Source organism: Nesoenas mayeri, assembly GCF_963082525.1.
Source record: "Nesoenas mayeri genome assembly, chromosome: W".
In the NCBI taxonomy this organism is placed as follows: domain Eukaryota; kingdom Metazoa; phylum Chordata; class Aves; order Columbiformes; family Columbidae; genus Nesoenas; species Nesoenas mayeri.
Window position 1 is genome coordinate 2,464,797 of NC_137553.1, and position 25,487 is coordinate 2,490,283.

A 25,487-nucleotide genomic window follows, 5' to 3' on the forward strand; every position below is an offset into this window, starting at 1 on the left:
TTTTACAGTCTGAGATAATTCTGGCATGCCTTATAAGAGTTAATACTTAGTGGTATGCAGACATAATGTTATAAATTCTTTTGGAAACAAAATGGGTTGGTGTTGTATTTTACACTATTTTAATACACCTTCTTTTAATAAATTATTTATTTTTTCCAAAAGTTTGCAGAGATAGTATCAGTTTAAAAGGAAATCTGTTACTTTTATACATTGTGCAGTACATAGATATTATGATTTCTCTGCACTTACAAGTTCTAAGTATTTTCGTATATGGTTTTTGTATCATAAATTATTTTTCTATGAAGCTTTTAAATTGAGATACAGCGGAAGATTATATATGAATGAGAGCACAAAAAGCAACTGGAAATTTTGTGCAAATTCTGTTACAATATTGTTTAAATGTTTTAGAACTATAATACTTTTGCTGTTATGTTTCTATGCTTTAAGACTGTTAGAATATGATCAAGTATTTTAATGATACTAATAAGAGTACTCTACTATATACAAACTTAGCTGTAGTTCAAACAATAAAAAACCTTTAAAATGATCTATTATCCATAATTCATGTGGGTTTTTTTCTCTCAGTGGTTGAATGTAAGCATGCAAAATATACTTTAAAAAGTTTTACATTCTTAGTTATGTTAGATCTATTCCACAGCTGGTTCTTGACCACCATAACTTTAGACTATTAAAACCCTTATTTTGAAAAGAAGGATGGAACAGAAGAGAAAAAACAATAGGCTAGTGTAGAAATATACTTAATATTCAAAAGTAGTAATGTTTATCTTTTCAATGGTCAAATGATAGTGGTTTCATCAAAATTATGATTTTCTTGGTGTTTCTGTACCTCATCTTTTAACTTGAGCCAAGACAACACAATCCAAAGAATCTTTGCTTCTGTCTTCTTACTAATGGGTAAGGATTCAAGTTTAGGAGGCTGCTATCATCTGTGGTGGAAAAAAACCACATTTTAATACAGCATGTACACATGCACACAAAAGACTTTATATCATTTATGTGTCCTGACAGCACTTACAAGATCAGGTAACAGATCTAATTTTTCTAGGCACAGAACAAATAATAAACTGATTTTTGTATATAAGAGTCTCAAAATGGTAATTATCAGGATCTCCATGATAATGCAATAGAATTTTTTGCAAGAAGAATACTACTTCAATAATGAAACCTAAAGGAAATCACACCTTCATTAATGGGAGACCTAAGCCAAAATATTCCTGCATGGATGAATAATATTAGGGTCCAAATAAAACCTAAGGATAAGTAGTCTGAGAACTTGAAGACATGCAAATTTGGAAATGTTGATCCTAAGGTTAAATTCTGGCCTATTTAAAAAAAAAAATTGAGTGATCAGTTGTGCACATCGGTGAGAATTTCCATTTAAAACTCCAACATCGGAACATCTTGGCACATCAAGACTAAAAGCACTTGTCTGGGAAAGTTAGCACAATATGTTCATTTTAAATTAATACAATTTTATACAAAATGCATATATTATTGCCTATACTTATGTAAACTCCTGCAATGTCAGCAAACTATATCTAAAAATCTTTATAATTTACTTTGAATTTGAGCCATCTTCAAGCATGGTTTCAGGCTAAGAGCTATGCTTCATTATATTCCTACTATTGTTACATCAGGGATCTAATTTTGATTGTAGGCTCTAGTCACCACTGTAATACTTAACTATAAGAACATAGGTAAGAGTTCTGAATTTCTTAGCAAAGTAACTTTCCTGCTGTCACTTAAGAGAATTCTATGCAAAAAAAAAAACCAAACCAAACAACAACACAGGTCTGTAAACAGTAACATTATGTAAAGGTTTTTAGGCTTACAGTTTTAACTCCTTTCTGGTTGTCACTGAAATCAACAGCAAACCACTCATTTAACTGAAAGCAGGATCAGGTCTTGTAAAGATCAGTTCATTCAATGCCATTCAGTCATCTCATAATCATTCTCTTAAACCATGTTTGTAATTCAAATCAGTGTAAAAGTTACAGACCAGACCACTGGAAGAGGCTTCCTAGAGAGGTGGTCGGTGCTCCAAATCTGTCAATGTTTAAGAGGCATTTGGACAATGCCCTTAATAAAATGCTTTAACTTTTAGTCAGCCCTGAAGTGTTCAGGCAGTTGGACTAGATGATCGTTTTAGGTCCCTTCCAACTGAACTATTCTATTCTATTCTATTCTATTCTATTCTATTCTATTCTATTCTATTCTATTCTATTCTATTCTATTCTATTCTATTCTTTACCTATAAAGTTGTTTGTTTGTTCTATTTACTTATACTGTTTTCTAGATTTAATTTATTAAAGGTCTCAGAATATTAAAAGAAAAATTAAGTGCTGGATGCTAATGAGTATAAGGTACCTCATAGCTGGCTACTGGGAAAAGCAAGCTTTTAGCAGTCTCAAGGCAAGTATCTCTTCTGCCTAGGGTCAGTATCTTATCACCGAATCTACAAGCCTTGCAGGGGTAAAGCAAACTGTATCACTCAGAGGGATCCCTATCATAGTCTGTGCAATTTACACCTTCATCACCTTTGAAAAAGAAAGCATCCTGACACAGGGAATTAGTTGAGCTGCTGCCTTCATGTCACCAGGAAAAGTCTATTATTTTATCTACATATATCATATTGATAAATTTCCAGAATACCTCATGTGAAACTCAAAAGGACAAAGTTCACATATTAAATTCTGACTCAGTAGGGAAGGGTCTTCACCTAGATTTTTCTTTTTGTGTTTTCTGACAAAAAAACCCTGGATTTTTCAGATCTAATGGAAGGTAAAAGCTTTCATTATCTTAATATTCCTTACATGAAGAAAATATAAAACTTACCTTGATTTTTCAGTGGTAAAGGCATAGTCTCCCTGAGTTTACTTAAAAGATTTTTAATTTCTCTCATATCTCTGTGGAAAGAAAAGTTGAAAGAGATGCAATAGAACAGCGGTTGAAGACTGAATGGGAAATGGCTCTCAGTATAGCTTTATTTGCTGAAATAATGGAGCAATAAACTGAACTAAATAATACAAAAATCTATTAGTCAAACATTTGGTTCAAATACATGTATCAGAAGATGCAAATCCAAATAAAGGGCACTAGATTTAATAAGGGAGTACTTTTAAGCCAGTCTGATTTTAATTAGTAGCATCCAGTCCAAATTTATGATCTATTCTGGCCCTTGAGTATTAAATGAGTTGGTGGGTACGATGTCATCCTAGTGGCAAAATGCACAATATGCCTTAAAATTAGCACAAGTCGGTACTAATGTTAACTTAATACCCTGTCCTGGTTTTGTTAAAAACAAGACCAGTTCTCTTTTAGTGATTTTTCTTTCAGCTAAGTTCTTCTAGGTGACTGTACTTTTCTGAGTTTTAGCCTGCATATTTTTCCTCAGATCCTGTACTCGGTGCTGATAAGACCAACAGAATGCTGAAGATCATGTTTAGATTTATTACTATGGTAGCCAAGAAAGACTGATAAGATTTCCCACGTCCCGTTGTGAGAGGGGTGTGTTTGAGGAGAGGTGGATGGAACAGGTGACTAAAACTGACCAAATGAGGATCAATTAAGTATTCCATCCCATAATTGTCATACCCCCTATATAAGAGGGTGATCACAAGGGTCAAGCTCTCTTCGACCATTGCCGGCATCCAGAGACGACCTTGTCTGTCTGCCTGAGATTCTCCAGGCCTCAGGCCCTGTAATCCCTGCAACCAGTTTCTGGTTTGCTGTGAAGTCCTGCCCATGACTTCCGGGGCCCTGAGCTACACCTGCTGGAGCCACGCCAGCTCGGCCCACGCAGCTCCACTGCTGGAGTGACACCAGCTCCACATTGAGCACTCAAGATTGGTTTTGTATATTTTGTATATATTCTCTATTTATTAGTAGCATTAGTAAAAGCCTTTAAAACCTTCCAACTTGAAGTCTCTCCTCCTTCCTCCTTATCTTTCCTATCATCTTTCCGATCTAAAGGAAGGGGGTGGTGGGAGGTGAGGGGGTAACAGGGAGCTGCTGCCACGGTTTCTTGCCGCCTTGCTTTAAACCATTACATACCCCTTTATCAGCATTTTGTAGTTTGTGCCATGAATGGGTTTCATTGTTTATAAGGAAATTATAATACACATAGTTAAGCCATGTCACATAAGCTCCCCATGCATTAAGTGTAAATTTTAGAAAATATGATAACAAAATATCATCTCATAAAGCAAGTTACATACGTATATATTTTGAGAGGCCATAAGTTGCAAAAAGATTCCTGTTTTACAAATAGATGGCAGACCATCAATTTTGTGTGCAGGCTTGTAATGTCTGAAAGCTTTCAGGACGTAAACCCAATATATTCTTGCCTCATTCATCTACATATAAAATAGTTCTTAGAAATGAAGGAGCATGACTTTCTGATTGCTCAGTTTTATTCTCTGAGTTACTCTCTCAGTAGAACAGAACTGTATTTTATATAAATAAACATGGTAACCATTAAAATCTCAGCAGCAATTTAATATACAACGTCATCAAAACAGGTATTTTTTGAAAAAAAAAAAATGTTGGGCATCATCAGGATTATTCCCTACTAAAGAGTCTCAGTTTTGTCTTTCAACTGCATAGTTAAGAGGGTAAGAGAAGTCTGCTTTGACATAACTGTAGATGATATTCCCCTCCGCTCCTAAGGGTTCCACATTCATAACTATGGGTGGGCAGAAACAACTGACATGAACTAGATTCTGTGCTTTCAATTTATGAATGCAGAATTTCAGGCCAGCAGATTTCAGGTACAAACTAATAACTATTTAAGATGAGACAAAAGCTGCCTCTTTTAGAGAACCTGGCCTGATAGCACTATAATTTCCTAGCCTTTGTTTTTGACAATTATCTTCTGGTAATTAGTCAAATTAAGGATGTCACTTCTCTGCCCTTCTTCTAGGAGTTGATCTCAGATATGTTAAATGTAACAGAAATGTTAACAGGCTATTTAATTTACTAACATCTTTTATAGTAGCAATATTGGCTGCCCAATTGGAAAAGACGAAATAAACCCTAGACAGAAATTTGTTTTATTTAGGATTGAAGTTCTATACCTACCTTTGTGTGTTTTTAATATCTGTAGAAACCTGCCATGAATGCTGTTGAATATCTGTTGGTGATGATGTGTCTTCTAAAATAGGTACTTCGGAACTCCCCTCCACTTTAGTATCTAGGATCTTAGGTGGGGCACAAGGCTCTTTTCCTTTAAAATATATAAAAAACCCCATGTATCCCCATTATTTATTAATTAAAATGTGTACTTAGATTATATAATTGATGTTTTGTGCTTGATCTTGTACTAAGAATTGTTCAGAAAGAGAGCAGACCACACCAATCTGCTAATCATACTGCTGCTATATGTTACTTCTACCAAACGAAACTAAGAGAAATCCCATGAAGGCACGTGAGGAACTTAGAATTTTACTTAGTATTATGAAGAGTTTCAGTTAAACTCCAGTGACTCACATGTGACAGAAAATAAGAGCCAGAGGACAAAACAGAACAAAATAAATAGGGAACTAGAACATACATTCTGAAAGTAACTTTGGCATTAAAGAACATTGCAACTCATGTCTCCTAGTATTACTGCAATACTAAGAGAAAACAAAAGACAAAAATGTGCAGTTTTGTACTTGATGATTTTAAAAGCAATACATAACTGCCACCATTCACAGCCCAATACGCATTTAATTCTGAATTTCCATGCTTACACTTGCATAATTCATGCTTACTATATGAAAATGAAATACAGTGTTGGGATTGAGTGAGGACTTCATGACAGATCTGCTGGGGCTTTTGTCAGGGAGAGAATGTGATAAACCATGACAATAGAACATGAGAGTTAAGTATTGGTGGGATTTTTTGTCCTCCTGTGGATCATCTGATGGTATTCCTTTTCTGTAGTGGCAAGTACAGCATGGGACAAATTCTTTTTGTAAGCATTGTATAAATCAGAATTTACAAATCAGAGTGCATCACAGATGTTATTGAGAAATTAAAGTTTGTCCACATCAGGACAAACCTGAGTACTTCCTGTAAGGTTTGACAAAGAACAGTAAGAATAAGAACTGCTAATAGAGTAGTGGTTATTTAGCCCATTTTTCTGGGACACTAGAGACTAAGGTTGCAGACCGTGCTATATTTCTCTTCCATATCACAACTATCCCAGCTATCAGGCTTGTAACCTGTTATGGTTTTTTTTAAACTAGATCTTTGAGGGGAATAACAGAATTTAGCAAAGCTGAGAGAACTCATCTCTCAAAAAAGAGGCAGCATTTATATCAGACTTCTAACCTGGCAATTTGACTAAGTGTCAACCACTTTATTCTATAAATATGACAGCCTGGGTGAGCCTACTTTGAGCTCTCTCTGCTAAACAAGCTGGTGGCATGACAATGGTTTTTACTACTCACAGATCACTGGATGAGCCTAATTTAAGTTTCACATCGATCATTTAGCTTAAGTAGGTGCATACTAAATATAATGAATTATCTAGAAGTATAAAGTTGTATGATTTTTAATATATTCTCTGCTTCATGTTACTTAGTAAGCTGGATTTGCTGAAATCTTAAGCTGCAAAGTTCTGCTCATATTTACCAAAAGGAACTACAAACTACACTGAACACTTGCAAGATAATGTCTAGTTTGCACTTTGCTGGGAAGAATGGAATTGACTGGGGAAAAAATAACAACTTCAAGGCCAACATGAAGACATTACAGACATCTGCAAAATGAGGCCTGTTTTGTACTTTGCTGAGAAGAAAAGGATTTATTCAGACAAAACAGCACTTTCAAGGCTGTTGACTATAAACAATATCTACAGCTAAACAAAACAAAGGCACATATGAGATCAGTGAAAAAGATCCAATGAGAAGCAAGAAGATCCCAAACTGAAATATTCCTATTGGACTGAATCATGGTATGAATGGTCTGTAAAGATATAAAAGTCTGTGGTTTTCTGTACTCAGGTTGAAACTCTGGGCAGGTACCCAACTTGAGTCAGCCCTCCTGCTATTCTACTCAATTTTTATTTATTTTTTTTTTAATTTCTGAGAATTTTGTTTCCTGAAATTCTGCTCTGCAAACGGTTATCAAGCCTTCCCTGAAAGTTTGCCTCTGGAGTTCTAAAATATAGACTCCAGAGTGAATGGTTATCATAGAGCAAAGAATCCTGAAAGTTTGCACTGCAAACGAGTATCAGGGTCCTGGAGAGAAGACACCTGAAATTTTGCTCTGCTAACGAGTATCAGGCTCCTGGAGAGAAGGTAAGCAGTGTTCAGCTTGGCATATTTCCTCCGTGCAGTAAATAATAGAGTGAACCTGCTACTGAACTCTTTTAAGTCGCACTTTTCTTTGAGAAATCTAAACATTGTTCTGCAGTAAGCAGAATCCTAAATCACTCGCCCATGACAGCTTCCCACCACCTGAATTAGTAATTATTCTAACTGGCAATAAATTAGGTTAGTCTTTGCCAAGTCAAGCCTGTTTTGCCCACAACAGTAGTTGGTAACCAATATCCCCATCTTTATTTTGACTCACAAGCTTTCTCACTCCTGTTCTTCCTATTTTCTCCCCATATCATGCTGAGGGGAAAGTAAACAAGCAGTTGGCTCAAAATCCCTGAGAAGATACTTCTAAGTGCTCAGAATTCCAAGTGAAATTGCACGTGTCTTTATGCATTTGACTTACTAAGATTTAAAAAAAATAAATGCAAGACTTGACCACCATACATTTGCAGAAACTAACTCTAAGCCCCCTTTCCATCATTCTTTTCTTCAGCTGTCTGTCCCTTGCCTTTACTTTAGGGAAATCCATAAGACCTCTGTACTAATCAAAGATGAGCTGAACAGGGCCTTTCCCTCTGCACATTATCAGGCTCCCTGTTGAGAAGAGGTGGTGTCAAATTAGATGAAAGAAATCTTTGGGTGAGCTCTCAGGTTAGCCTTGCTTAGCTCTAGCTTCAGCTGGACAAAAAATCTGACTCACAGCCTCATTGCCTCAAATAAGACAGACAGTACTAATAGATAAACCCAAACCACAGCATAAACCTTCCAGAAAAGATCTGCACTAACCAAGGAGGCAGTCAGATTAGTTGTATATGCAACAATTTTTAAGTTTCCTGAAGAAATTCCTATTCAGCGCCTTGCCTTGTCAGCATCTGCAAGTTGTTCTCAAATGAATTTCTTTGATAAATGAGAAGTGAGAGCACAGACAGGTGTGTGCCAGCCAACAGTCTCAAACCCAGTATACTTTCATATTGCTTCGTATAACTTGACTGCAGACAGTGGAAACTCATCCTGCCTATAGTTTTCCTCTTTCATTTTAATTGAGCTTCTAAGTTCTTTAAAATGTCCCTTACTTACTACTCATTAATAAATGATTTATAAACTCTATCTTTCAAAATTCCGCAATACTTAAATGGTAAGAATTCATACCTATGTACCTGTATAGTTCCTTTGGTTAATAGTTGGTAAGAGAATGCTTGAAAACTATCAGAACAAATATGTCATGCAGGATAATGACATTTGTTCTGATCTGTGTGGACAAATAGGGTCAGACTTCCCAAAAAGGCTTGAAAATTAATAAAATGCTTTGGGTAATTGCTGCTGTAGGATCTAGGTCATAACAACATATTAACATATGGGATTTGGAAGGAACTCTGCTGGAGGCAAGCAATGCCATCTGCTGTTGACCATCCATAGGAGACTAAACCACATGATTGCTTTCATTTATGACACTTCTTTTTTTCCTGTTTTTCCTGTCTCTAGTACCTACTTTGAATATACATTTGAATATAAATATTTTTCCAAAGGGCATCCCATAAAGCACTTGTGTGATCTGGATACCTGTAATCTATTTGTAATGTAAATATTTGGTTTTCCATATTTAAAAATGAGAAAAACAGAGCAAATGTGAAGAGTGGAAGAGTGGGTAAAATGAGAAGCGGTAAGGAACAATGTATTTGCATTTCCTAAAAAAAAAAAAAAAAAAAGAAAAGGATAAAACACTTTGGTCTAAGGACTATTGAAACTAAAGGGAAAATGTTCTGTTAGCTTCACTGGGGTTTGTATAAGATCTGTATTGCATTAACAATTACTGAAAAGATCCATGCAATGTGACTGCTACAATTCTAACCTGGAAGGAAAACAGTCCACCAAGCAGATCATTATTAGGTTGCTCAGAATTAGGTAAAACTGGGGATTCTGGATGTATCAAATGCTTCTAGGAGTGCTTTGAACACATAATTCTTATGCCCTGGAGTATTTTTTTTATCTTTTTAAAAACAAATATCGAAAAACCTCCACATAAAAGTCTTCCAAGTGAAAAAGAAATTGTGGTATAAGGTCAGTAGAAGTATCTCACACAGCTCTATCAGATATTTCATAGATCAAATCTGTATGAGTAGTTAAGTTAAAAATGACAGCTGAGAATGTGAGAGAACTTTAATGTGTACAAAAAAAAAAAAAAAAAAAGATAGATTAGCTTCCTGAAATGTTTAAATTCATATATGGAGAAAGAAATTTTTTAAACCACTTGGCTTTGTGAACTGGTGTTAATTTTTTCCTCTTTGAAATACCTTTTTTTGGCAAGGGTGCCTCCACAAAGTCTTTCTTGGGCATCCAGTATCCTGCATAATCATCTGTACAGACATACTGCTCATTTCCATGCCTTGAATGATGTAAAATGAATAGCAAGGCTGTATACACATTACTTTGAGTAGGTCTGCAGCTAAATTTAATGCTCAGACTTTGGCATGCCATGACTTTGGGGCTCTGATGTTCTTCAACTTGCACAAAAGAACTGTTCCCTAAGCACACAGCCTCACGTTGTTCAGCCTATGTACAGGACTATGATTGCAGTTGTTGTAATATGCCAAAGTACCATAATCTCTGCTTTATTGGTGGTGGGGTTTTTTGAAGGGGGGTTAAATGCATATGGGTGGGTAGTTCTGCTTCACTACAATAACAGCTCCAGAACTTGTGGAAATAATTGGAGGCTGCTGTATAAATAAGATGCTTTTTAATACTTTGCCACTTAACCATTTCCCACACTGACAAGGTTATCAGCAGTACATTTGCAATGATCTATCTTGCCATGATAGACAGATACAAAGTGTCAGCTTTTCTTTACTAACCGATAAATGCAAACTTGTTTTCTTCTGCAAGGGGAAGGCAGTTTCTTCAATAACTTTGAGCACATAATTTAATATAATATGATAGTATTCAAATTCTTATGCAAAATCTGCTAGCAGGAAATGTTTGTGCAGAAAGTAATTAATACAAAAGATAAGAACAGCAAGGTAAAAAATGGAACATAAGAGAGAAAAGGAAGAATTACAGAGAATAATTGTTCGTGTATGAATGAGTGTATTACTTCTCTTAGAGTTAAAAATTATGTAGAAAATCTAAATGTAGATCTGCAAATGTATCCAGCAAAGAGGAAATAGTATTCAATAATAGCCAGCACTCCAATATATGTTTAATTTTAAAATAGGAATTTAAATGTAATTGCCACGGAGGCACCCCGAGGTTAGTTTAAGGGACAACAGGGTCCAAAACAACTTTTATTAAACCGGTGAGAAACAGGGTTTTAGCACTCCAAAAGTGACTTAAATAAAGGTTCGGATATCAGTTGAGGAAAATTATTAAGGGGCAGCAACTAATACAACAGGCGGTCCACAGTGTGTATGCACGTGGCTTCACCCAAAACAATGCCGGAGCCGCCCCTGAGTCCCGGAGAAGTACACACTTGCCTAAACATGGTGTAGGATTATTTTAAAAGAGATACACATACTCGTAGTGAGTACGGAAAGTGTACACTCGCGATTGTGCGAGGGTAAGTTTATAATACACTTGCAATCCTGCGAGGGTTAATTTACTTACACGTGCAAATGTGCACGGAATATTACGTGTGCTTATGTGGAAGCACGGGAGGAAAATACACTCGCGATTGTGCGAGGAAATAATTTATACACGTGCTTGTATTGAGCACAGAAAGTACATGTGCAAATGTGCACGGAAAGTTCCACGTGCAAATGTGCACAGAATAGTATAAATATACTCGCAATGCTGCAAGAAGTTTACTCACATCCGTGGCGGCAAGGCAAGCGGAGTCTCCATCCCGGGGAGGGGGGCTCTCGGCGGCAGCATCTTGCTCGTGCTCCGAGAGACCCGCGAATGGGCGGAGTCTCGACGAGAGTCCCGTTTTTATAATGCCTGATCAGATCGGACTGTAGGCATTCTAGAAGCTTCTGTGCACCCCCACACTGGCTGTGGGTGCCCCTGAAGCCTCCAAACATCCCCCACACTGGCCGCAGGCACCCAGCAGCTCACTGGCGCCTCAGCACTCCCTTCTCCTAATGGCCCTGGCCAGGGTGCTCTGGGGCCAAACAAAAGAAGCTGTTAGCCTCAAGTAGCAGAGAGAGAGGGAGATGTGCCCACTCCTTCCATACTGAAGGAGAGAAGGGGAGAGAGGGGGGTTTGCATTCTGCCACAGTAATTTAATTGATAGTACTGGAAGGATTCCTGATTAAGGAATGCTTAATTTAATGCTTTGTTCAGATGAGACCTTAATGCTTGGGAGGACACTGTGAGAGACAGTATCAAAGGCTTCACTGAAATCCAAAAAGAACACATCGACTGGCTGCCCTTGGTCAACTAGGTGAGTAACCTTGTCATAGAAAGAAATTAAGTTGATCAAGCAGTAGTTTCCCCTCATGAACCCGTGCTGGCTGGGACCAATGACTGCATTGTCATTCATGTGTTTTTCAATAAATCCCACAATAATCTTCTCCATAATTTTGCCAGGCACAGAAGTGAGACTGATAGGCCTGTAGTTGCTGGGGTCATCTCTTTTGTCCTTCTTGAAGACTGGAACAACATTTGCCAGTTTCCAGTCAACCTGGACCTCTCCAGATTCCCAGGAGCACTGAAAAATCATGGAGAGAAGTCTCACTATGACATCAGCCAGCTCTTTAAGCACCCTTGGATGAATCCCATCAGGCCCCATCAACTTACAGAATCTAGCTGGAGTAGCAAATCCTGCACAAGTTCAGGGTCAATTGGGAGTTTGTCATTCTCACAGCCATGGTTCTCTAGCCCAGACCCACAAGACCTTCTCTGTTAGTGATCAGTAAATCTAGGAAGGCATCTTTCCTGGTCAGTTCCCTTAGTAACTGTACCAAGAACTTATCATCCAGATGCTTTATGAATCTTGTGGACCTGTTTGTACCAGCTGTATGATATTCCCAGTTGACATCTGACAAGTTGAAGTCCCCCATAAGGACAAGGGCAGATAACTTAGTGCAGGGTATTCCAGCATCACAGCAGCCAGAAAACAATGTGCTCACTGGGATGGTGGCTGAAATCTTCACATATCTCACATTTCACTTGGGGACAGGGATCAGGTGATTATCTCTGGTTCTTCCTTCTCCTCCTGTTCTCATGGTGACCCTGGTTCATCATCTTCCCTCACTAAGTGAACTGATTTTTTTTGTGTATTTCTTTTTCTGTATAGGGGTGACTGATACAGGCATGGGTTGGTTCTCTGGTTCAGCTGCAGCACCCGGCACCTGGGTTTGAGTAGCTACAGTGCCTGTTGCCTGAGTTTGAGTAGCCACACTACCTGTCTATGCTGGTTTAGCTCAAATCGAGTTTTATTCATGCATTTAGAAACTTTTCACCCTGTTTTCTCCAAGTAGCTTTCCTGTGTTTGGGATTTTGTATGAAAACAATGTAAGAATTCACTGATATCTTGGATGTTGCCTAGGGGATGAAGAACTTTTCAACTGACCAGCTGCAGGTGCAAGATAGCACTGGGGAGAAGCAGATTCAGGCCAGCTGACCCAAGCTGGCCAACGGGAGTATTCCATACCATGAACATCATGTTTCATATGTAAGTGGGAAGTTGCCCTCTTTCCTCAATGGCCGCTGTCTGGGAAGAGTCCTGCTTCTGTTTCTGCTCCCATTCCTATTCCTGATCCTGATGCCTGTTCCGATCCCCATGTTTTTTCTGGACTTGCTGTACTCACAGTGTCTGCCCCCTGGTGTTCATTGCTGGGAGTGCACATTCCAGCAGCTAAATATTGCTTTGTTTCACTCTTATTTTATTACTGTTCTATTAAATCTGTTTCTATTTCAACCCACAAGTCTTTCCTCCTTTTCCCTTCCTTTGCCCCCAGGAAAGAAAAGGCAAGAGAGGGTGGCTGTTTATTGTTTTGGCTGCTGCCCAGGGCTAAACAGTAACACTGTCACTGGGGTTTGAGTAACCACAGTGCTTGGCACAAGGGTGGGAGTAGCCACGTAATACTGAGCAGTATTTGGTAGACACTGGCCAGGGCCCATCACAATGTTCTGCCATTTTGGAATAGCCACAGCATTTTCCTTTTAAATATTCTATCACTTCATCAGTGTCCTGTAGTTGTGGAGTGAGGCTCCAAACCATTCTTTAGCTTCCTGTCCATGTTCTCCCACATGCCATGCCACCCATGACTCATCCAGCCTCGGGGTAGATCTCTGGGTCATATTCTTAAAACATCTTTTTATAACCCTAAACGTGACTTGAAACACATTCAGGACACATAGCAATAAGAGCATGCTAGCTTGAACATGCCTGAGTGTTCAAAATTCTCAAAAACTATTCTACCTAGCCTGAAGGAGAAAGGGGAGGTGAAAGAGCGGAGGAAATAATTCCCCCCCCCTAGACTGAGTGTGATTACTAATCGGTTCTGAGAGATGGCGCCAAAGTACGGGAATGACAACAATGGTGCATATGAATACCAGGTTAATCTCGTGACCAATTATGTTATCACATCAAAAATTGATATTACAGAGGACAGCAATATGATAATCCTAATCCTTCTCCTAGAGGTGATAAACAGTATCACAGGGACTACATGGTGCATGTAAGACTTTACATAACAGAGCCATGTTGACAAACAAAGCAACACCATGACCAGAGACTACTTAACTAATATAATAAATACATAAAACAAATTTTGTTTTAACACACTCTGGTCAGATCTGTTGTTATCCCAACCCTTTGTGCCCCACATTGGATGCCAAAAAAGGACTGTTGTGGCTTAGCTGCAGCTGGCAATTAGAACCATGTGGTTGCTCGCTCACCCCTCCACTGCACCCAGTGGGATGGGGAGGAGAATCAGGAAACGAAAGGCAAAACTCCTGGGTTGGGATAAAAACAGTTTAACAGAACAACAGGGAAAAGATAAACAATAACAATGAAAAAATATACAAAGCAAGGGATACACAATGCAATTGCTCACCAATCCAGAAAAACAGTGTCCAGACTACTCCTGATCAGCAATCCCCCAAGCAGTGATCACAAGTGCTGGACCACAGCTCACGATCAGACATGCTTGCGCCAAACTCCCCATCCTGGAGCAATGGAGACTCAGACCGCACTTTGCACCCAAATACAATTGTACCCCTTCCCCCCCGCAGGTCCCAGAGAACAAAGAGCACCCCAGACCACATGATCCCCAAGCCATGAATTCCTCCCCCTAGCCAGCCCTGGTTTTATACTGAGCATGGCCTTCCTTATATGGTATCGAATATCCCTTTGGGTCAGCTCTCCTGGATGTGTTCCCTCCCAGCTTTCTGTGAAAATGAATTCTGTCCCAGATAAACCCAGGATATTATCAGATGCCTGTGGAAGTTAAATCTATCCCTGTCAAACCAGCACAACACCTTATAATAAATTTGGATTTGGTTGGAATTTTCCCTGTGTAAGCCTGACAGAGCTGAGATCTCCCTTCTTTGGAGACTGATCTTACAAGTTACTGATGATGCTGTTGAGAGCAGTTATCCTTTATCGTTTGGTTCTCAACATCTTACTGGAGCAAATCTCCATGCACCGAAGTTCACGATAAATATGAAGATTTTTCTTAGATGTCTCTGCAGGAAGTCTAGCACTTGAAGGGGCATTACAGAACATGGGTAGTAAGAAGGACATGCACTTAATTGCATGGTCCTGCACAATTAACTTAGTAACTGCACTGGCTGATTTCAGTGAGGGGCACAGAATCAAAACTGTTTTTTTCTAATTAGAGAAAAGTGTTTCAGAATGTTGAGAACTACTGAGAATTAGTAAAAATCTTTGAGTTAATGGGGAAATTTCAGTCTAAAACTTAAAAAGGAGGTAAGAAAACAGAAGCAAAAATCTCAGTATATGTGGAATTCTAAGAGCCCACTTCATTATCTCATGCTCTCACTTCTCTGAAGATATATGAACATATTGCTAAAATAGTCTGGTGTTTTAAGAACTTTAGTGAGAATCAGCAGTAATTTTCTGAAAACAATATAATCAAAGCTATACAGAACCAAGGCAAGCAGATTGACACTAAAAATTGCAGCAATGTGGGATTTCTTAATCAAACATTGTATTTGGTTTGCGTAGCAAGGTTTTGATAGTGGTGGGGCTACAGGGGTGGCTTCTGTGAAAAGATGCCAGAAGCTTCCACTGTGTCTGACAGAGCCAGTTCTAGTTGGCTCCAAGATGTACCTGCTGCTGGCCAAGGCTGAGCCAATTAGCGATGGTGGTAGCACCTCTGTGATAATATATTTAAGAAAGGGGAAAAAACCTCTGGAATTGCAGCTGGAGAGAGGAGTGAGAATATGTGAGAGAAACAACTCTGCAGACACCAAGGTCAGTGAAGAAGGAGGGGGAGGAGGTGCTCTAGGCACGGGAGCAGGGATGCCCTGTAACCCATGGTAAAGATCATGGTAAAGCAGGTTGTCCCCCTGCAGCCCATGGAGGTTAACAGTGCAGCAGCCTGTGGAGGATCCCGTATCAGAACAGTCGGATGTGCCCTGAAGGAAGCTGTGACCCTGTGGAGAGCCCATGCTAGAGCAGGCTCCTGGCAGAACATGTGGAGCTGTGGAAGGAGGAGCCCATGCTTGAGCAGGTTTTCCGGTAGGACTTGTGGTCCTGTGGGAGACCCACACTGGATCAGTCTGTTCCTGAAGGACTGCACCCCATGGAAGGGATCCATACTGGAGCAGTGTGTGAAGAACTGCAGCCTGTGGGAAGGACCCACATAGGAGAAGTTTCTGAAGGACTGTCTCCCATGAGAGGGACTCCACACTAGAGCAAGGGAAGAGTGTGAGGAGTCCTCCCCCTGAGGAGGAAGGAGCAGCAGATGATGTGTGATGAACTGAACCCAACCCCCATTCCCTGTCCCCTTGCACTGATTCAGGGGAGGAATTAGATAATTTGGGAGTGAAGTTGAGCCTGGGAAGAAGGGAGGGTGGTCTGCTGCCAGTCTGATCACTACAGCTTTCTGAATCCCAGCAAAACCATTACATCTGAGAAGTATGCCCAGCAAATTGATGAGATGCATCGAAAACTGCAACGCCTGCTGTCCTGGTTTTGTTAAAAACAGGACCAGTTCTCTTTTAGTGATTTTTCCTTTCGGCTAAGTTCTTCTAGGTAGCTGTACTTTTCTGAGATTTTTCCTGCCTATTTTTTGCATGTTTGAGAAGGGGTGGATGGAACGGGTGACTAAAACTGACCAATTGAGTATTCCATCCTATAATCATAATACCCCCTATATAAAAGGGTGATCACGAGGGTCTAGCTCTCTTCAACCATGGCCAGCATCTAAAGAGGACCCTCTCTGCTGCCTGTGATACTAGGCCGGAGGCCCTGTAATCCCTGCAACCAGTTTCCGGTTTGCTGTGAAGTCCTGCCCATGACTTCCGGGGACCTGACCTGCACCTGCTGGAGCCACGCCAGCTCCGCCCACCCAGCTCTGCCGCTGCTGGAGTGATACCAACTCCATATCAAGCATTCAAGACTGGTTTTGTATATTTTGTATATATTCTCTATTTATTAGTAGCATTAGTAAAACCCTTTAAAACCTTCCAACTTGAAGTCTTAAGTCTCTCTTCCTTCCTCCTTATCTTCCTATCATCTTTCCGATCTAAAGGAAGGGGTGGTGGGAGGTAAGGGGGTAATAGAGAGCGTCTGCCACAGTTTATTGTCACCTTGCTTTAAACCTTGACAGGTTTAATTGGTGGCCCATACAGGGAAAGAGAAGCCATACAAGGAGAGAGAACATACAGGGAAAGAGAAACCGTACGGGGAAAGATAAGAGAAACCATGACAGGTTTTATTGGTGCTGTGACTTGGATTTGCATGAGAAATTGTGACAGATTTTATTGCACCAGAGAAGGGATGGGGTTTGAGTGAGACGGGCTAAGAGCGGTATCTGACAATTACTGTAAACAGCTTACCAGGTAGCGTGAGAGAGCATCGGGCTTTGATGTGCGCGATCTGAGTTTGAATCCTCTAGTGTGAGGAAACTTTGGGAAACGATAGATCTGTGTGCTTTACGGGTCAAAAAGCAGACTGTGATTTGAGTTTGGTTTTGATTTTAAAGGATGTTGTTGCATATCTATTTGGATTTAATAATGCCTTTTTTGGGGTTAATTCTTCCAGTTAATGTTTTTGTGCAGAATATTTTCTTCAGAAGTAGTGATAAACTTGTTATAATAGCTTTGGTCCTGGGCTGTGTATCTCTGATTTATGTGGTTTTAGTTAAGTCAATGATGTATTTCTACTCATTGTTACCATACCTCTGAGTACGCATTTTTGGAATTCTTCAGTAGAAGCAAAAGAAATTAAAGACACCTGTGCCTTTTGTTTTCTCAGTTTCAGGAGTGAGATTTTAGGAGAGCTATTTAACTATTCTCTGCCTGTGTCATTAGAGCAAATTACAGATGCTTTTGGGAATTTTTAATATCCCTGGACCATTGATCGAAGCTTCTTAGTATTATTCAGTCTCTGGAATGTGTGTCAGTCTTTGCTGGTGACAAAACTACTTAGGAGGATTGTAGTGATTCTAACTTCTGTGGCAGGAGTTGCCGCACTTAAAGCTACAAACACTGCAGTCACTGAAATGTCCGTGAGAGCTACTGCACCCCCCTCGACAGACTCTGCAGCAACTCCAGTTCCTGACTTGGATACAGCAGCCACTACAACTGCAACATCAGTTTCTGCATCCACTCAAACCCCCACAACATGTGATGTGACCATTCAGACTTCAGCAGTACTGGTTGCCCCAACAAAGAGGAAGCAAAAGAAAGCACAATTGGAATCCATTGTGAAGGAAGATGAAGAAGAAGAGCAGGGAGAGGAAGCAGAGGGTCCTTCTACAACAGAGCAAGAAGAGGTTGTTTCTGGAATAGAACAAGGTGATGATGAAGAAGAGTCAGAGGAGGAAGAAGAAAAGTCTCCTTCTACAGCAAAACAACCAGTGGATCCTTCTAAAACAAAGCAACCAGCAAAGGACGAGCTAATAGAATGCTCCTTATCTCTGAAGGAGCTGAGGACTGTGAAACAAGACTTTAGCCGTTGTGAAGGTGAGCCAATTGTCACTTGGCTCATTCAGTGCTGGGACAATGGGGCTAATAGTTTGGACTTAGATGGCAGCGAAGCCAGTCAATTGGGATCCCTGGCCAGAGATGGTGGCATTGATAAGGCAATTGCAAAGAAGAAACAAAATCAAAGCCTCTGGAGGAGAATTTTATCAGCAGTAAAAATCAGGTACCCTTTACAAGATATCATATCATATGCCATCCAACCAAATGGACTACTACAGAGAAAGGTATTAGGTATCTGAGAGAACTGGTTGTGCAAGAGACAATTTACAGTGACCCACAGACAATTGTAGATCCCGATGAAGTGCCATGTACCCAAGGTATAATGCAGAAGTTTGTGCAGAGCACACCACCATTTTATGCCCGCACTTTAGGATTACTCACTCTTTCAAAAGATGATCGATCAACTGTGAGTGAAGTAGCAGACATGTTGCAGCAGTATGAAGACACTCTTTCTTCTCCCCTACAAGCCTGTGTCTCAGCTGTGGAGAAACGGTGTAACAAACTGTCCAAGAGGGAGGACAGATCCCACTCGTCAAATGCATGGGCCTGAGCTACAGCTATTAGGAGAAGACGCCCTTCTGCAGCACCAACTTGAGAGAAACACAATATGTCATGAGGTGAATTGTTTTTTTCTGCGTGACCAGGGGGAAGATATGAGTAAATGGCATGGAAAACCCACTGCTGACCTACAGGAATGGGTACGTGAGTTGAAAAAGAAAGCTCCAAAGAGAAAAGCTGCTCCAGTTTCCAGTGGGAGGCTTTCCAGCCAGAGTAGGAAGGATTCTTGTGTCTCCCTACCAGAAACTGTGCAAAGCACCAATTAGTGGGGCCCTGCCTCCAGTCAGGTGGAGGAGAGGGACAATGACAACTGAGTTTATTGGACTGTGTGGATTCGGTGGCCTGGTACGTTAGAACCACATGAGTATAAAGCCCTGGTAGACACTGGTGCACAGTGTACAATGATGCCATCGAATCGTAAAAGGTCAGTATCTGTCGGTATTGAAGGAGCGACTGGGGGATCTAAGGAATTGACTGTATTAGAGGCTGAACTGGAGTTAGAGGCTAACTGGAAATGAGTGGGAAAGGCACACTGTTTTGACTGGTCCAGATGCTCTGTGCATCCTTGGTATAGACTACCTAAGGAGCGGGTATTTTAAAGACCCAAAAGGATATTGATGGGCCTTTGGTATAGCAGCTGTAGAGACTGAGAACATTAAACAGCTCTCTGTTTTGCCTGGTCTTTTTGATGACCCTTCTGATGTAGGACTGCTTAAGGTTGAAGAGCAACAGGTGCCGATTGCTACCACGACGGTGCACAGATGACAGTATCACACCAACCGAGTTTCCCTGATCCCCATTCATAAACTGATCCGACAACTAGAGAGTCACGGAGTGATCAGTAAGACTCACTCACCTTTCAATAGTCCTATATGGCCTGTGCCAAAGCCTAATGGAGAATGGAGACTGACTGTAGATTATCATGGCCTAATTGAAATTATGCCACCATTAAGTGCTGCTGTGCTGGACATGTTAGAACTGCAATATGAACTGGAGTTAAAGGCAGCCAAGTGGTATGCCACAACTGACATTGCTAATGCATTTTTCTCTATTCTTTTAGCAGCAGAATGCAGGCCACAGTTTGCTTTTACCTGGAGGGGTATCCAGTACACCTGGAATCAACTGCCCCAGGGGTGGAAACACAGTCCTACCATCTGCCATGGACTGATCCAGACTGCACTGGAACAAGGTAAAGCTCCAGAACACCTGCAATACATTGATTATATCATTGTATGGGGTGATACAGCAGCAGAAGTCTTCAAGAAAGGTGAGAGAATAATTCAAATTCTTTTGAAAGCTGGTTTTGCCATAAAGAGAGGTACAGTCAAGGGACCTGCTCAAGAGATTCAGTTTTTAGGAATTAAATGGCAAGATGGGTGTCGCCAGATCCTGATAGAGGTGATTAACAAAATAGCAGCTATATCCCCACCAACTAGGAAAAAGCAAACACAAGCCTTTTTGTGTGTTGTGGGTTTCTGGAGAATGCATATTCCAGGTTACAGCCAGATTGTGTGCCCCCTTTATCAAGTGACTCGAAAGAAATGTGATTTTCAATGGGGCCCTGAGCAACGACAAGTCTTTGAACAAATTAAACAAGAGATTGTACATGAAGTAGCCCTTGAACCAGTTTGGACAGGATAAGGTATTAAGAATGTACTCTATGCCGCAGCTGGAGACAATGGTCCTACCTGGAGCCTCTGGCAAAAGGCACCAGGTAAGACTCGAGGTTGAACTCGAGGATTTTGGAGTAGAGGATATAAAGGCTCAGAGGCCAATTACACTACAACTAAGAAAGAGATACTGGCAGCATATGAAGGAGTTCGAGCTGCTTCAGAAGTGATTGGTACTGAAGCACAGCTCCTCCTGGCATCCCGATTACCAGTACTAGGCTGGATGTTTGAGCGTAAGGTTTCTTCCACACATCATACAACTGAAGCTACATGGAGTAAGTGGACTGCATTAATCACATAGTGGGCTTGAATAGGGAAACCTAATCACCCAGAGATCTTAGAAATGATCATAGACTGGCCAGAAGGCAAAGATTTTGGAATATTACCTGAAGAAGAGGAGGTGATGCGTGCTGAGGAAGCCCCACCATATAATGAATTACCAGAGACTGAAAAGCAGTGTGCCCCGTTCACTGATGGATCCTGTCATCTTGTAAGAAAACATCGAAAGTGCAAATCTGCTGTATGGAGTCCTACAAGACAAGTCACAGAGACTGATGAGGGATGAGGTGAATCAAGCCAGTTTGCAGAGGTAAAAGCCATACTGTTGGCGTTAGACATTGCTGAAAGAGAAAAATGGCCAGTACTTTATACTGACTCATGGATGGTGGCAAATGCCCTGTGGGGATGGATAAAGCAGTGGAAACAAAATAACTGGCAGCACAGAGGCAAACCTATCTGGGCTGCCCCATTGTAGCAGGACATTGCTGCTCAACTAGAGAACCTGACTGTAAAAGTACGGCATGTGGATGCCCATGTGCCTAAAAGTCAAGCCACTGAGGAACATCAAAACAACCACCAAGCAGATCAAGCTGCTAAGATTAAAGTAGCTGAGGTGAATTTGGACTGGCAACATAAAGGTGAACGTTTTCTAGCTCGGCAGGCCCATGATGCTTCAGGGCATCAAGGATGGGATGCAACATATAAATGGGCTCAGGATCGAGGGGTGGACTTAACCATGGACAGTATTTCACAGGTTATCCATGATTGTGAAACGTGCTGCAGTCAAGCAGGCCAAAAGGTTAAAGCCTGTGTGGTATGGGGGGCAGCGGTTGTGAAAAAGGTTATGAGGAAGGCGCTGGAGAGAGACTCGAACTCTTGTGGGTTACTCTGAGCAGTATTTATTGTAGAAGATTCGCAGGAACAGCAGGGTTGGATCACCTCCTCAGAGAGTGACAATCATACAGCAATACAGCTAGTCATTATATAGGGTTCTAACAGGTATTATGCAACTAAGCAAAATTTATCACTGTCTATCACTGTCGATGTCTTCAGGTTCCTTCCGTCCCAGTGGTCTGCAGGTTTCACTTCTTCCTTCATGTTCCACTTCAGCAAGTACCGAACGAAAAGTCCTCGGGTTGCAGGGCTAGCTTTGAAGTTCTACCTGTCTCATTTGTTATCCATAGTTCATCAGTCTAGTACAGAAATCAGCAAACCTAAGAATAGCATTTATCAATGTCTAAGGGTACAAATCAAGCATAAGGTAACCACACTCGTGGTTCTGGGCAAAGGCTATACAGGAGACAAGCTGAGACTTGCAGCCTTAGCAGCACAGCTTATAACACTGATATAGGCCTAAAATCCTAATTCCTTATTTTCCTATAACAGGTTGAAATATAAATATGGGGAGGCTTGGCAGATTGACTATATTATACTCCCTAGAACATGCCAAGGCAAGCGCTATGTGCTTACAATGGTGTAAACAACCACAAGATGGCTAGAAACATATCCTGTGTCTCATGCCACTGCCCGGAACACTATTCTGGGCCTTGAAAAGCAGGTCCTGTGGTGACATTGTACTCCAGAAAGAATTGAGTCAGACAATGGGACTCATTTTAAAAATAGTCTCATAACCAACTGGGCCAAAGAATCACAGAATCACAGAATGTTAGGAATTGGAAGGGACCTAAAAAGATCATCTAGTCCAATCCCCCCACCAGAGCAGGAACACCTAGATGAGGTTACACAGGAAGGCATCCAGGCAGGTCTTGAATGTCTCCAGAGTAGGAGACTCCACAACCTATCTGGGCAGCCTGTTCCAGTGTTCTGTCACCCTCACTGTGAAGAAGTTTCTTCTCAAATTTAAGTGGAACCTCTTGTGTCCCAGTTTGTACCCATTACCCCTTGTCCTATCATTGGTTGTCACCGAGAAGAGCCTGGTTCCATCCTCGTGACACTCACCCTTCATATATCTGTAAACATTAATGAGGTCACCCCTCCGTCTCCTCTTCTCCAAGCTAAAGAGACCCAGCTCCCTCAGCCTTTCCTCATAAGGGAGATGCTCCACTCCCTTCATCATTTTTGTTGCCCTGCGCTGGACTCTCTCCAGCAGTTTCCTGTCCTTCTTGAACTGAGGGCCCAGAACTGGACACAATATTCCAGATGCAGTCTCACCAGGGCAGAGTAGAGGGGGAGAGAATAAAGGGAGTATATGTCCTCTGAAACAATCCCTAGTTATAACTAGCACAGCCAAGAAAACAAAGGTGATTCAAATTATGAAGAGATCAGATATCTTCTGTCCAATTCATGTTTTCACAGAATGGTTGGGGTTAGAAGGTACTTCTGGAGATCATCTAGTCCAATCCCCCTGCTAAAGTAGGTACACCTAGAGTAGGTTGCACAGGATCGCATCCAGGCAGGTTTTGAAAGTTTCCAGAGAAGGAGACTCCACAACCTCTCTGGGCAGCCTGTTCCAGTGTTTTGTCACCCTCAAAGTAAAGAAGTTTCTCCTCATATTCAGATGGAACTTCCTGTGTTTCAGTTTGTGCCTGTTGCCCCTCATCCTGATATTGGGCATCACTGAAAGGAAATCTGGCCCCATCCTCTTGACATCCACTCTTAAGATATTTATAAGCATTGATTAGATCCCCTCTCAATCTTCTCCAGGCTAAACAAACCCAGCTCTCTCAGCCTTTCCTTGTAAGAAATGCTCTAGACCCCTAATCATCTTTGTAGCCCTCTGCTGGACTCTCTCCAGTAGTTCCTTGTCTTTTTCAAACTCAACACAGATGTGGTCTCACTAGGGCAGAGTAGAGGGAGGGGGATAAGCTCCCTCGACCCGCTGGTCACACTTTTCCTAATGCACCCCAGGATGCCATTTGCCTTCTTGGCCACAAGGGCACATTGCTGGCTCATGGTTAACTTCTTGTCCACCAGGACTCCAGGTCCTTCTCCGCAGAGCTGCTTTCCAGCAGACCAGCCTCTAACCTGTATTGGTGCCTGGGGTTATTCCTCCCTAGGTGCAGAATGCTATTTGTCTTTGTTGAATTTCATTAGGTTCCTCTCTGCCCAACTCTCTAGCCTGTCTGGGTCTTGCTAAGTGGCAGCACAGCCTCCTGGTGTATCAGCCACTCCTTTCTGTTTTGTATCATCAGCTGAGGGTACACTCTGTCCCTTCATCCAGGTCATTGATGAATAAGTTTAACAAGACTGGTCCCAGTACTGACCCCTGGGGAACACCACTAGTCACACACTCAAGTGACTTGCTAATTGTTATTTAGTCTTGTGTGCTTGACAAGTATAACCTCTGTGTTTAGATAACATAGGCCTTCGATAGACTCAGAGGTTATTTATTGAACATGCTTGAGATTCCTGCCCTGCTGTGGGAAAGATCAAAGCACAGTGGAAAACTGTGCCTGTAGTAATCCCTGATATACAAGTAAAAACAGCAGGTTTGGTGATCCTCTAGCAAGGACCGAGCTCCTGGGTGCCCGCGTTCCTGCTTGCATGCTTCTGCCCAGGTGCTGCTTTGGAGATCCCCTGGTTCACAAGGTAACAGAAAAAAATTTACTCTTTGTATTTCATCAGTGATTTTGTGGTTGTTCCTGCATCCTGCCTGTGTCAGCTCACAGTCTTAACTTTTCGGTCTCTCTTTCCACCATTTTAGATGCACATAACTTGTGTAATTAGAGAATTTTTTTGCAAAGGAAACTAGTGAGAGCAATGTATGTGCATTTTATCCTCTTGAAAAAGGAGTAAACTATGGTATACTTATTGTTATAAATGAAGACGAGTCTTTGAGCCAATTAATTAATTTTATTAAGCAAGCGAATTTAAAGCAAGCGGTAATTAGGCAAAACAGCGCTGGGTGACCAGGGGAACTCGGTTCCGCCAACGGGCACACACTCAACTTTTCGTATGTGCTTATATATGTTATACACTCGTTCACGCACTGGGACACCCTGACGAGTTAGCTCCTGGTTGGCTAGTCGACAGAGTCCACGCGTGTCTACCAGCTCCGGATTGGTGGAAGATGTTGCTGGGTGTTTCTGCCTCTGGAGTTCTGTTATCTGTAGCACCATCTGGGCGCTCTGTTATCTGTTGCACCATTCCGGCGCTCTGTTATCTGTTGCACCATCCGGCCGTTGGCTTGGTTGGGGCCCGGCATCCGGCCGTTGGCTTAACTACTATTACAAGGTTTTATAAAATATAATTAAACTTGCACAAGCGCAATTACTTCTTACAATGATATGCATAATATGATTGAACCCTACTCGATTTGTTCAACAACCTTGACCATTATCTATTACACTTATCATGCCCTAGTTTGTCCACAAAGAGTATGTTCACAAAATATCTGTATCTGAGCTTACTTCCCAAAACATTCTCATGTAGATCAACTTCCACTAATAAAAAATGAGATTTGAGTCACTGGAACAGGTGCAGTCTTTTACAGTAGTAAGACTGGAGTTACTTCATGACTAAGAAATCAGTGATGACATTCCAAACAAAGTGGAAAAAATACAGTCAGAATCTTCCC

General features: G+C 41.1%; 1 protein-coding gene across 1 annotated transcript in view; it reads right to left on the minus strand.

Moving 5' to 3' along the window:
* Window positions 1-855: 855 nt before the first annotated feature.
* LOC308051402 (regulator of G-protein signaling 7-binding protein-like) overlaps window positions 856-25,487 on the minus strand; it is a gene marked incomplete at both ends in the record, with an annotated part of 33,757 nt that continues 9,125 nt past the window's right edge. The window contains 3 exon segments of the mRNA XM_080361833.1: window positions 856-947; window positions 2,857-2,927; window positions 5,101-5,245. Coding sequence (XP_080217959.1) covers window positions 856-947; window positions 2,857-2,927; window positions 5,101-5,245 — 308 coding nt within the window.